Raw genomic sequence first — 13,805 nt, forward strand, 5'->3', positions numbered from 1 at the left:
GAGAGTAAGTGGCATTCCAATCCGAAAAGTCGTGGCTGTGAATTGAGCTTTTGCGTCAATGGTAATCACATCTCACTAGAGAAAGTTTAGATTGACAAGTAGACCTTTAAGGCTCGAAGTCGGAGTGCCTGGTATTATTTTCCGACATCCCATGCTGAAATTTGTCAATCTAATGGATGTTATTTGCTGCGTGTAGTCTAGCCGGGATGTTCTCTTCTACATGGCTTCTATTTGAGTAAAGGTATTCATTTAACCTTTGGTACAGAAACAAGGAAATAAATACAAGAAGTTCATCGTCCTCTTGTAGTTTCTGGCTGATTAATTCCAATTTTGGCAGTGGATTACAGGAAGCGAGAAGCAGATAGGAAATGAAACGCAAGGGCAATAGAAGAAGTTCATTCCAAAATTTGAACAGAAAAACGGGTAAGCAAATTACGAAACAAAGATCAATTTAAGGTTAATTTTTAGGAATACAAATGGTCTTAATCAAGGTTGAGACCACGACGGACGCGTGGGGCCCTTTTACAAAATCGAATCTCCATCAAAACAAAGAAAACAAGGCCAATTGTGCATTTGTATTTATATATATCTATATATATATTAAGAAAATAATATATTGCCTTATCTCGAGCTACGTTGACGGTGTTGGAGAACACGACCATCACCATCGTCAAGATACATTACATATTCGCTTACCCACCCTAGTCATCAAAGTATTCAACGACTGTCTCTATAGTAATGGAACCACAGGCACATGGCTTTTAGACCGTCTAAGAGATGTGGACCCCGATGCGGCTTGGCCCATTTTTATATTTGTATTAAGGTATGTGGGAACAAGTTGCATGTGACAGCTGAACATTATAGATCGCAATTGCCAGTTTTAAAATTGACGGTGTGGAGTCAAGATCAAAGATGAATGACAGGAGGGCCCACAATTATTGCACCTGCTAGATCAAATGAGCCGCACATTATCAAAGAATCCCCACCTCCGTAGATTATTTATAGTAAATTTATTTAATAGGATTTAATAAAACTATTTGATTTCTTTTTAAACTTGAAAATTACAAAGTAGTTCGTCGTCTTGCTACTGCTTTAAAGCTGGTTTTCTGTGGCTGATATTCCTCTGCCTCTCGGTTGCGAGCAAAAGTCTCGCTTGCTAAATATCTCGCCCAATAGTTCCTGCTTATCAATCCAGTCGATTAAGACATCAAACTCTCCTGGCCGCCGCCTTGAATGATCACCTCTGCAAGTGGGCCTGGCAAACGTGACGATTTGACGGCAACAATGCATAGGTGTTTTGGGTTTTGGAACATTCTGGTCTCGAAATTGATATAAAACTGCTGCGTGCAGAGCTCCTCTTCTGTACCCTGCTGTCCCCTCTGCTCCCGAGCCTCTCCTTCCACCAACGGAGGTAGAGCGCGAACAAGATCAGCCATTGCCCAAATTTATGTAAAAGATCAAATAAAAAACCACTGTTTGATGTTAAAGGGTGGTACTCCTGTATTTCCGTGACGGCTCACATGCCAATAAACCAACCACCTCTGCTGCCACCCATGCAGTTGCAGATTCCCTGCTGATTCCACCTTTATGCAAAATAGAAGCCTTCCTTTCACGCATTTTATGGCGTTTTCCAGCTTTTTGTGATCTCGTCTTTTTAGTTCCTTTCTTTCAGATGCCGGGAGTAGCAGGGGTATTCTGTAACTGCAGTCTGTTTTTTTTCTGAAATTGAGGAGTTTTCCTTTACTTGATCAGGGTTTTAGCGGTTTACTGCGATACGTGCTACAACTTTTTTGGCTTTCAGGGATTCCATAACTTGGGTTTGAACTTTCTTTTCGACCTTTTGGAATATTACACTGCGGTTCTTCTTTTTCTTCCTTGTGGTTTGTCTCCACAAAAATGATCTGTAGTTGCTGATTCGCATCCCGTCTGCTCTTTGTAAAGTTACCTTTTCTCCAGTATCCTCTGTAGGTTGGCCGGCTTCTGCCGAAAAGACCAGCCGCCATTTTAGCTGCCATGGATCCTTGCAACATGGTGCTTAAGGTGAATGGCAATCTAGCAGGAGTCATCAAAGGAGCGATCGCTAACGGAGATGATGGTATTGGAGGAACTAGGACAAGAGGCGGCTTCAAAAGCAGCATCTGGGGCACTAAGCTGGGTCAGAGTTCGCGTTGTAGGAGCTTTGTTTCAAAGAGGAGCAAGGCTGGTACTACGTTCTGTGTTCTGACAGATGTCAACAAAGAGGCAGTGGTGAGCAATATACACACACAAAAAAAAAAAAAAACTCATTTTGAATCCTTGCACCAGTGTTTCCCTTCAGCGACGACCTTTCTGACCTCTGTTAGCACAGTACCTCTCTGAAGCTTTCCTGCTATCAGTCGAAGTATAGGACCAAAACTTTCGTTAAAGCAGTCATGTGGCTATATAGAACCTAATGGCTGATTGTTTCTCTACTTATTACTGATTTTCTACATATGATCTTCCTTCATCCGTTATCGGTTTGTTTAACTTTTCTTCTCCTTACTACAGAACTTCCGACCACAAACATTTGGAAGGGAAAGAGCAAATCCTAAAAATGTTGCTTCAATCATATTGGGTGGAGGCGCTGGGACTCAACTCTTCCCTCTGACCAGCACAAGAGCCACGCCAGCGGTAAGAATACCATATGAGTTCGTTTGCAGTAAAATTTCCTGAATAAATTTGTAGGAGTTGACACCTTAATGATGAAAGAAGCTTGAGATTCAAGGAGAGTATGGCCATGTTTAGTTTGCATATGTCGAATTTCTTTCTTATTCTTCTGCTGACTTGTTTTATATTGATCCCCCTCATTGTAATTCTTAGTGGTGGAATAGTTATGGTTTGGTGTCTTCTGTAGGTTCCCATTGGAGGATGCTATAGGCTTATTGATATTCCTATGAGCAACTGCATCAACAGTGGCATAAACAAGATATTTGTCATGACTCAGTTCAACTCTGCTTCACTTAATCGGCACATAGCTCGAACTTACGATTTTGGAAATGGAGTGAATTTTGGAGATGGTTTTGTGGAGGTAAGATGTCACGGAAAAAAAGATTTGCTTTATGATTCAGGCATTGTCACGCAGAGAGGAGTAATCCTCACATGAATCATTTATTTTCTCATAATTATTGGCGATCTGGATTCCTTTCTTCCTGGACAGGTCCTGGCTGCCACTCAGACACCCGGTGAAGCAGGAAAGAGATGGTTCCAGGGCACAGCAGATGCCGTGAGACAATTTATCTGGATGTTCGAGGTGAAGCTGCTTACTTTATCATCTTCTTGAGGGTACTTAAAATATGTTCTTCACTGTCGATTCATTTGTGCAGGATGCAAAAAATAAGAACATTGAGCATATACTCATCTTGTCTGGCGATCATCTCTATCGGATGAATTACATGGACTTTATTCAGGTATGAGCTAGTTTATTGTGATGTTCCCGAGGAATTTAAAAACCTATCTTCCTTATTGGAAATGTGGTTGTTTCATCTATAATCTCTCTGTAACAACTCTTCTCATGCGGTTGTGTACTTTTATCCTTGAATGTTCTTGCAGACACATATTGACAAAGGTGCTGATATTACAGTGTCATGCATGCCCGTTGATGACAGGTACGTTTATGTGGTTCTGCTCAAAATTCTACTTCATTTAGTTGAAAATTTCACTTCAAACAGCTTTTAATTTATTTATAATTACTTGATACGTTGTCAGTCGAGCATCTGATTATGGGTTGATGAAGATGGATGCAAAGGGTAGGGTCATCCAGTTCTCTGAGAAACCAACAGGGGCAGAGCTTAAATCCATGGTGCGCCAAATACATGAAATATTTTTCTTAGATTTTCTGCTACTTGTTACTTCCATTTTTTATGTGACATCGTTGTTCGATTGTTTCAGAAAGTTGACACCACTCATCTGGGATTCTCTCCAAAAGAAGCTGCAAGATGTCCGTATATTGCATCAATGGGAGTCTATGTCTTTCGAACGGATGTTCTATTTCAGCTTTTGAGGTGAGTATTCTTTCAGGGGAAAACTAGTTTTAATCCTCTTTAAATTGCTAATCGACTTACTTTTCCAGATGGAGGTATCCAACATCAAATGATTTTGGTTCAGAAATAATCCCTTCAACTGTTAAAGAACACAATGTCCAGGTGATTCTGAAGTCCTTCATGTTCTTGATGACTCTTCTTTATAATCTCATGAAGGGGCTTCTGATGTGTTTGTTGAATTCTGTTATCACGACAGGCTTATTTATTTAGCGACTACTGGGAAGACATTGGAACAATTAAATCCTTCTTTGATGCTAATTTGGCCCTAACTGATGAGGTATGATTGGTTCTATCCTGTGAAGATTGCACTCCCGAAATTCTTATTTTGAAGATAACTAAAATGCAGAGTGAGTTTCAGAGAAGTGTTTTTCACTGCTTTAATTAAAATAGTTTCTCTGTTATGGTGCAGCATCCAAAGTTTGAGTTCTACGACCCAAAGACGCCTTTCTTCACATCACCTCGGTTCTTGCCACCAACCAAAGTAGACAACTGCCAGGTACTTAGTACTTCTGCTATATGATGATGGGTTTCTTGCTATCTTTTTATACTCATGAAACCTAAATTTTACAGATTCAAAATGCAATAATCTCGCATGGGTGTTTCTTACGTGTATGTAGCGTTAACCATTCGATTGTGGGTGTTCGTTCCCGTCTAGAATGTGGTGTGGAGTTAAAGGTAATCTGTTCAGAAAAAAACACTCTTTTCTCCTAATAACGTGATTCAGAAAAGATTTTTCTACCTGTAATGACAATGAAACAGTTCCATAGCTTTGAACTATTTCAAGTACTTGTATTGTTTCAGGATACTATGATGATGGGTGCTGATTACTACCAGACTGAAGTAGAGATAGCATCCTTGCTGGCTGAAGGGAAGGTTCCCATTGGTGTGGGTAAGAACACTAAGATCAGGTAAATTTTGTATCTATTTTTTGTTGGGGAAAAGGACTTAAAAAAAAAAGAAGAGATTCTAATGGGTCTTGTTATCCTCAAGGAATTGCATCATCGACATGAATGCGAAGATAGGAAAAAACGTTGTGATCGAAAACAAAGACGTAAGTGCTGCTACTCAATTCTTTCAAGCATTTCAATTCTAATAAAAGGTAGCACTTCACTTATTATTCATGCATTTGACTGCTCAGGGTGTTCAAGAAGCATATAGACCACAGGAAGGATTCGTTATTCGCTCCGGGATCACCATTATACTGAAGAATGCAACGATCAAAGATGGGATTGTCATATAGAGCGATCCTGTGAAACAAGTCTCTCCCTCTCTCTCCTTTCTTCAGAGTGGTGCGGCAATGGATATTATCTGTACAAAAGAGTTCCAGAAGTTTCTGGAAGAATGTAGTGTGCGTGAGAGCCGGGGTGTAGTAGGAAAAGCAGAGTCGAGTTGAAATAAATGCTTGGTGAGTCCCGTGTATATAAGGGTAAGACTTTTTGGAGGAAGAAGAAATGCCCAAGCTTGCACTTTGATTGCGTCTGAGCCACGACTAGTTCAACCTGTGTTGATTTAATTCTAGATTGCTCTTGGGAGGATACCAGACCGTGTACAGCCCCAACTTCCTTTTGATCTTAATATCAATTATCAGATGACGATCTTATTACCAACTTTGGAACCTGATTGATCCAGCAATACCGACCTGATTGATCAAAATAAAATTTATTACACCAATAGGGGGGATTCTTATTCCCGTTTGATATTGATCAATCCTTGACACTTTAATCGATCCAGCAATACCGACCTGATTGATCAAAATAAAATTTCCAACCAGAACTGGTACTATTTTTGAGGAGACAAAACACAACACTCTTGGATGAACAAAATCCATCTCAAAGAGCTGCTGAACACAGTCATGTCTCATATTAAAGTCATATTCAGCTCAATAACCATTGTCTCAGTTCCCAACGTTCTTTCCCCTGTTTCTCGCCAGCCACTGAGCCTTCCTAATGGCCTTTCATCTTCTTTATGTTTCTCAGCCAGGCATACGTCCTCGCTAGATTATGAAGCTTCTGGGACTGCTGGAAAATCAAATTAGCAGTCGAGGGGCTCTCTTTCAGAACGACTTCGTACCCATCTCTATAGGAGTCCATTCCTTCTGTAAGAAGTTGCCAAAAGAGGCCACCTGCAGCAGCACCTCCACTGCTCGCTGATGACACAATCTTGTAATACACTGTGCTGAACATGTTATCCCTCTGGTACGTACTATGACCAGAGTCTTGCCAGGATTTGCCGAATTCCGTGAAGAGTAGTGGCTTGTGGAGGATGTTTTGGGCGTCTTGGATATGGACGTCGAGCCATGTACTCAGGAAAGAGAGTTGCTTTTCATCATCTGCGTTCGATAGCCTGCTCGTCAAACAAAAACAAGGAAAATTAAGAAAAAGGGGTTATCGTTGTGCGAAGAGCCATTTAGTTTTGAACTTCGATCCAGCCCTTTGTATGTATAGAAAAGAAAACAATAGATAAGGAATTTGGGGTGTCACCATTGATCCGGATACGCATGAACTGTAGCAAAGTCGATGCCGGGGATCTGATTGTTTGCAATGAAATCTGTTCCGAGTTCGAAACCTGGGTTGTATTGCTTCTTATCTGATGATGCCTCTCCATAAAATCCTTCCAAACCAACTTCCAGTAAGTGATTACTGTCTATGGACTTGACATGAGCAGCCATTTCTGTAATCCAACCCTGTTAAATACAACATATCAGTCTAGATGATACTGCTCCAACATCTGCATAAAACCAACAGTACTTATTGACGTTAACACCTAGTATTTAATATTTTTCCTTGAATGATGAGAACCAGCTCGCCCAAAAAAGAAAAATGAAACCAACAAGGAAAGTTTCTACAATGCTCTCTTTCCGGTGGAGGTTATGGGTTAGGCAGGGCCTCGTGGATGGCATCTTTCTGCCCACCATGGACACAACCAGACAAATGACGGCAGCCTACAGAGGTTTAAGGACGAAAATTAACTCCATTGATCGATGAATCCATAACGAGTCTGGCTGACCGCGAAAGAACAAGGAGCCCTCAAATCTGCTTTACAATTCCCATCAAACTACAGTTCGAGAGAATGCCAAAGTTTGTGATCCAGCAACATGGAAATGGGAATGAAGCGTCGTCTAATCGAGAATCCTTTTTTTCTCCCTTTTTTCAGAAGAAAGCTGTGAGGATTAGTCGTCCAACACTTAAAACCTGATCTCCATGTGAAATCGTCCATCGATCTCTGCGAGTTGCGGGCGGGATAAGATACTCCTAATTGCCCCCATTTCATGTGGCAGACGCAGAGACTTGAGACGACCGGAAAGGTTTTCTCGACGGACAAACTCATATTACTGAAAGGCAATGGACTACGGAAGTACTGAAGCTATGAAGAACATAACCCATGAAAGTCATGGTGCCTGATACGAATTCTTGGACATTCGAGCTCGTATTTTAAAACAGTAGTTTTGGTCATCAATTACTTCTCATTTTCAGAAGAACTCTACGGATAAAAAACATTACGTCTAGTTTCTCTGACTGTTGAAAATTTAGTCCCAACTTCAGAGGACTTTAGCATTCTTAGCCGACAGAATAAAACGAAAATGCCCGTAAGTAAATAAATGGTTTACCTCCATTGTTTTCCCGGATAAATCAGAGGTAACTCGGGGCTCATTGATCAGCTCCCAAGCGAAAATTGTGGGATCATCTTTGTACGCAACGCCAGTCAGGTTATTAACTCTTGTAAGAACAGTCTTTCATGCCAAAAAAAAAAAAAAAGAGAGAAAAAGTCACATTAGTCCCACTAATTATAAATGATCAAAAGGAAGATTGAAACTCAGAGAACATGATTAGGGAGGTTTCTTGGTTTTTAAATTCTTTAGTTTGAAAAAAAAAAAAAACAAAGAACAAAAATTATTCTTCTTTAAAGGATGGGACTTTCGTTTATTACGGCTATATTGACATTAACAAACAGAAACGGAATGAATAAATTCTCAAAAATTTACTAAACTTGAGAGAACAATAAGTTTAGGAAAAATCTGAAAAACAGAAGAAGACACATAAAAGAGAAAGGAAAGAAGAAAAACTTTCAACAGATACTCCTACCTTAACATGATTCTTGTAGTATCCCTTAACAACAGAGTTGGTGAAGAAATCATCATCAGAACTCAAAACCTGGCCCTGACTTCTAGCCCACTCGACATATTGCTTCTTTCCTCCATAGTTCTCATAGTTGTTCACTAGAGTCAGGATCAGCTTGATCCCATAAGTCCTCGCCTCAGATATCACGTAATCCAAGCCCTTCACAAACAAAAAGGGAGCAAAAAATGTAAACATCAGTCCCTGTTCCAAACATCTAGCAAACGAAGGGAAGAAATTAATTAAGTAACAAATTCAGTGCCCTTTTTCCAGACATTTGGCAACGAAGCTAAGAAAACAAAGCAATGATCTCAAATGAGTATACCAGACCTTGAACACATTTTCGTTGTAAGAGCCGGGTGAGTACTGTAAAGCTCCATCACCACCGTCACTGAAAGCCCAAGCTCTTGCAACATTAAGGCCATGAGCGGAAGTATCTTGAAAAGCTGCTGAAACTTTGCTTTTCTGAGAAGGGTCTGATGCCAGTGACATCAACCAGTAGGCATTGAAGCCATTGGCAAAGAAAGGGCTGCCGTTCAAAATGAAATGCATCCCCTTGGTTGTGATGAAACCATCATCTGCTCTAACAAAGAGCAGGTTCTGGTGTTGAAAAAACAACAGGAGAAGGAAAAAAACAATGCCCATCTGCTTCATCTGCTTCTCTTGAGATGTCCCCCTTTTTCTACGTGTTCTCGTTTTATCAACTTACAAAGAACGAGTGCAGAAGGAAGAAAGCTAAAAAAAGAGTTACCAGCAGAGAAGAGAAATGGGATTCTGAGAGGCCTGAAGGCTCCTCCTGGGGCCTCACGGGAGCTTAAAGTAAGGCTCCGAATTGCGTAGTTAATGCCTTAAAGAACAGTGATTGCGTAAGGAGTAGAGAAGAAAATTATAGCTGTCTGGAACGTGAGCCTATTACTTTACCGTATAGATTTCTAGTTTTTTCTTTTTATCAGAGAGATTGCTATTTGAATTTTGATAACCCCCAATCACTCATTAAGTAGAGCTAGTTAAGTGCTTTAAAAGATAGCCAAGAAAAGCGGACAGTCATCTCTGCAACTGAATCACGAACTTAATGAACCATTATCAGTTTTGTTATGAAAATGACGCCAATAATCCAGCAAAGTGAATGCTACCCAGGTAATGCAATCACCATTAATGACAGAAAAAAGTAGATGGGTTCTGCTTACCGATTCATTGGCCTTAAGACGGGAAAAAATAACTAAAAAGAGTTTCCTAGTCGAGAAGGTCCATTAAATTAGATTTGTTAAGGTTTAAAGGTTCAGTGGAATAGGAGAATGAGGTACGACGAGGGGAAAACGCAGAACAGAGGCGCCTCTGGAAGTCATGTATGGCCATTAACTAAGGACAAAGAAAAGCAGCTCAAACATGATACATTTTCTTTGGTTGACGATGGAGTAGGGAGCAACAGATTTGGAATAATTTTTCCCTATTCCCATCAACGACTCCTCTGATTTCAACTTTTAGTTTGAGGAGATTGACGGAAAAGCTTTTGTTTCTTTTGGGAGGCTCTTGGACCATCCACGTGGTGGCTAAGGTTCTTGACCTTCTTCAATCTTTTCTGTAGCAGTCGATATCACGGGTGGGCATGTCAAAAGTACACTGTATCAAAATATAAGGCCTTAAAACCTTCCATTATGCGAGACATAACATCCAGGCCACCTTCCGAATCTTATAAATGAGCCTTCCTGTTAAGACATGTTGGCTAGCCTTCTTTTTATGTTTGACGTTGCTCCCGTGGCTTTTGTCGGTGACAGCTTTGATTGCAGCTTCTGCAGCTCCACCACTTCCGCCGTCTACAGCAATTCACGGCGAAATTATCTCTCTTTACTCTTCGATTCACGGGAGAAGGATATGACCTGTATTTAGAAGACGTTTGGATATTTATTACGTTTTTTACTGCAACACCTGGATTCCTATGGCATCCTCCATTGGTGAAAAAAATACCATTCTTGATGGCAGCATCTCTCCTAACGTTTATGACGAGGGGAAAGAATGAAATCGAATCTGTGCTCCACTGCTTGACACATATGCGCTCATACTCCTCATTCACGTATTTCTCCGGTCCTCTATGGTGGTCATTGACTGGACTGTTAGTGCAAATTGAATGAATGGGTCACATTTACATGTACATGTACATTCATTACTTGGGTGCTACAGAGCTCGAATATGGCGACCGTATCCGTAATGCTTCAGAAGGCCTTCATCTTGCCTCCAGTTCTCCTTCACCTTCACTTCAATCTGATTCTTGCAAAAACACATTAGTTTGGTCAATCGAATGAATACTCTCAAGAAGCAACATCTCAATAGTCTACAAATTGTAAAATAAGCACCTCAAGATAAACTTTCTTTTGTAGAAAATCTTCTATATCAAGTCGTGCAGCTGTAGCTAGTAGCTTGAGAGCCCGTCCTTCCTGCCCATTTGCACAAATTTGGGTAAGGGATCACTGAGATATTCACCAAGAACAGATTCTGATAGTTCTTAAGATCACTCCCTCTCTTATTAGGTTGGTCTACTCAAAAAAGTCTTTCCACTCTCATCTATTTCGTTCTTGTCAATTAACAACAATGATGAGTGCAATAGAGCCAATGCCTATAAGGTCTGTATTGTCAAAACCAATTGGCAGAGCGGATCCTCCTCAGTGTTCTCTAGTAAGTTCATTCTCAGTTATCTTTCATACTTTGGACACATCCATGCAAATAGTCTTTACCACCCTTGACTCCTATAGAATCCATAGGCTATCAAAGTAAAAGAATCCGTTAGATATCAAAGTTTAGAAGAGTCCAGATACGGAATCGTTAAACACACCTTCCCGATAAGAATGATCTTCTGTGAGTTCTTTTCTACAACAATTTCAACTTGAATAAAATCTTTTGCAGTTGGTCTACTGATGTAATTTATTATGTTGACCTGAGTAAAACATCAAAAAAGAGAAACAGTTTCAAGCTGCAGGCGTTATCATAAAACTAACAAAGAATGTGAATGCATGCAAAATGGCTTGCACTAATCACCTAAATCTACCTGGCAGGAATAAGGAACCTCATTCCGGTACTGCATAAAAATTTTCTCTCTCACAATTTCACCAACAAAGAACCTTTCCGGGTGCTCACTAGCAATGTCCTGAAAAATCGGAAAAATAAGCAGCAAATATTATTTCCTTAAAAAGGTAAGAAACAAGGTTCTGAATAGTTTAGTGAGAATTAAGAGAATGTCAGATCCCTGCACATGGGTACTTTTAGCTTACCTTTGGATAATAAGCAGGTCCTCGAGGAAGCTTTGAGATTATCCAATTCCTCACATCCTCCACTCCATGGCCATACTTGGCACTCACAGGTATAATATCATCAACATCTGTAAACTTTTGATACCACTGAAAAAATCGCAAAACCTTTAATAATACTTCTAAAATCTACGTAAGATCTCAGTAACTCATTTCTTTATATCTTTCAGAAAGTCAATGAAAATTTCATTTTATTTCTAATGGCAGCAACAACAATTCTACATTTGAACAATCAACCAAACTCTGCAAGTACCAACCAGATGGACTAATACAACGAGGGGAGCAGACCACAACAAGATCCTCAAGTTGGGGAACATATGGTTAAAATTGCATAAACCCCCTGACATTTTTTTAAAAATAAAACTTAATAATTTAACTCTTCATGCATATCTGTTTCTAAATGTTCCAATTCCCCTTTCTTCTATCTAAGCATGCATAAGCATGTAAATTATTGCAGTATGGCTTGAAAAGGGATCAGAAGCAACTATTTAGAAGTGAAACCTTTGCAGTTCAAAATTTCCTTGCACACCATCAAACCAACTATTCCCAACAGACAAGTGATCTTACAGAATACTTTCTTTCGTAATAAAGAAAATACCAGATAAATAACTTAAGCTGTCACTCAAGTGCTATTGTGCAATCACATATGCTGCACTTTTCCCCCTGCTGCAACAGAACTTGTCCTTTGATAGGATTTTTGCAATTTGATGCTACTAACCTCAAGTTTCTTTGCAATTTCTCCAGGTTTGATGAGATCCTTCTTGTTTAATACAATAAGAACTGGTAGCTTGTTTGTGAGACTCCCCAAACCTTCATCCAGCACCTCATCAATCTATAGAAATTTTGAAGCTCAATCAATCTAAAGAAAATATAAGGAATATGCAGTAAGCTGATTTCTACCACTGAAAGTACCTTCTGAGGTAGCTTGCAAGCATCAACTACAACCAACACACAGTCTGCATTAATAGCAGCACTCTTCACATTTTTCATCATCATGGAATCCAGCTTGTGCATTTTCTTTTCAATAACACCAGGTGTGTCATATAAAATCATCTGCAAACTAATACATTTACTTAGATGAATAACCAGTTACATAAAACAAAATCTGTCTGTGTGTCTGTATGTCTGTGTGTGTGTGTGTCTTGTGTGTGTGTGTGTGTGTGTGAGAGAGAGAGAGAGAGAGAGAGAGAGAGAGTATGTCAGGGAGAGAAATCAAATAAGAGAATGACAAATATGGAAAGTACTGTACCTGGTACTCAGGGCTAGAACATATGCCAAGAATTCGATGTCGAGTAGTTTGAGGTTTATCTGTGACAATGGACAGCTTCTGACCTATCATTTGATTTGAAAGTGTGCTCTTTCCAACATTAGGTTTGCCCACTACAGCTACGTAGCCTGAAGAGTCAAGAGACATTAGGGGCAAACACAATAAAACAGAGAGAAATACACATAAGATACCCAGCCTTCTTTTTCCACTATGGAGTTTTTAGAAGATTGTCCAAAGATGCAAAGGAAATAGTAAAGTCCTCGAGGAGAGCCATTTACCAATGGCGGCTGGGACATCAGCATTTTCAATTTTTCACTCAGGGAAAAATGTTCCAATAGAGGCCGGCAATCTTTTTGCTGTGTAATATGATTCTGTCTCTACATCGACTATCAGTCTGAAATCGAATTTAGTCTGCCTATAGAATCATATGAGTTAATCATTTTAAACACCATTGTCATTCAACAACTTACACTCTCTCCTCTCTGCAGTTTAGGGCTCGGAAGCTCGAACTGAACCGTTCATAATTCATGGATATATATCTTAAAATAAAGCTCATAAAGCACAAAGTAGACGTGGGGACTGGGGGTATGTTGTCGAAACAGGAGCATCCATGGATACCCACCTAATTTCATGGAACAGGAGGAAAAATCAGAGTATTCTGAGAAGAAGAAAGAATTCTAACCGCTTCGGTGATTGGGATCGGCATCAATATCAAGCTCTTCCATCTCGTAGTCGTCGAGCAACGACAAGTTCCTGTCAGGCTTTTCGGTCAAAGAGAGAAGACTTGATTCTTCCGATAAGCTACTCCAAGAAGTACTTTCAGCATTTTCATTGCTCACTTTCCACTGGTTAAGAAACTGCTTTTCGAGCAAAAGTTCTTGACTTTGAGGCTGGCAAAGAAGTTGCCGAAAGGATTTTCTCGTTAAACGACGAAGAGGGTGGTGATACTGAACAAAATAAGAACTGCAGAGAAATCTATCAACGCAAGAAGACGCAGAGATACCAAGAGCTAGCTCCATCGGAGCCTTGACGATTTGCTTCCCGGTCGTTTCTTATGCTTTATCCA

At 40.0% G+C, this 13,805-nt stretch overlaps 2 protein-coding genes and 1 pseudogene across 3 annotated transcripts; 1 reads left to right on the forward strand and 2 right to left on the reverse strand.

Moving 5' to 3' along the window:
- Positions 1-1,377: 1,377 nt before the first annotated feature.
- On the forward strand, positions 1,378-5,595 carry LOC137941175 (glucose-1-phosphate adenylyltransferase large subunit 1-like). The gene is made up of 15 exons (XM_068786480.1): positions 1,378-2,247; positions 2,527-2,649; positions 2,873-3,046; positions 3,176-3,268; positions 3,342-3,425; positions 3,568-3,623; positions 3,724-3,817; positions 3,907-4,019; positions 4,088-4,160; positions 4,255-4,335; positions 4,468-4,554; positions 4,629-4,733; positions 4,860-4,966; positions 5,049-5,109; positions 5,197-5,595. The coding sequence occupies exons 1-15, from the start codon at positions 2,014-2,016 to the stop codon at positions 5,296-5,298; spliced, it is 1,587 nt and encodes a 528-aa protein (XP_068642581.1). The 5' UTR covers positions 1,378-2,013; the 3' UTR covers positions 5,299-5,595.
- Positions 5,596-5,599: 4 nt separating this feature from the next.
- Positions 5,600-8,944, reverse strand: LOC137941178 (mannan endo-1,4-beta-mannosidase 1-like; annotated as a pseudogene).
- A 1,056-nt stretch (positions 8,945-10,000) lies between these two features.
- On the reverse strand, positions 10,001-13,789 carry LOC137941917 (GTPase ERA-like, chloroplastic). 2 transcript variants are annotated; one of them, XM_068787531.1, is made up of 10 exons: positions 13,422-13,789; positions 12,722-12,867; positions 12,385-12,525; positions 12,191-12,304; positions 11,437-11,562; positions 11,214-11,312; positions 11,001-11,102; positions 10,525-10,605; positions 10,066-10,432; positions 10,001-10,016 (listed from the first exon to the last, which is right to left on the reverse strand). In XM_068787531.1, exons 1-9 carry the CDS (start codon positions 13,756-13,758, stop codon positions 10,346-10,348), a joined length of 1,233 nt encoding a protein of 410 aa, XP_068643632.1. In that variant the 5' UTR covers positions 13,759-13,789; the 3' UTR covers positions 10,001-10,016; positions 10,066-10,345. The 2 variants fall into 2 exon arrangements, with proteins under 2 accessions (XP_068643632.1, XP_068643633.1); XM_068787532.1 differs by lacking the exons at positions 10,001-10,016; positions 10,066-10,432 and having other exon boundaries at positions 11,204-11,312.
- Positions 13,790-13,805: the final 16 nt, after the last annotated feature.

This window comes from Aristolochia californica, unplaced genomic scaffold (assembly GCF_029961685.1).
Source record: "Aristolochia californica isolate CCGP_79_NKW_82.1479 unplaced genomic scaffold, dmAriCali1.0.hap1 SCAF_9, whole genome shotgun sequence".
In the NCBI taxonomy this organism is placed as follows: domain Eukaryota; kingdom Viridiplantae; phylum Streptophyta; class Magnoliopsida; order Piperales; family Aristolochiaceae; genus Aristolochia; species Aristolochia californica.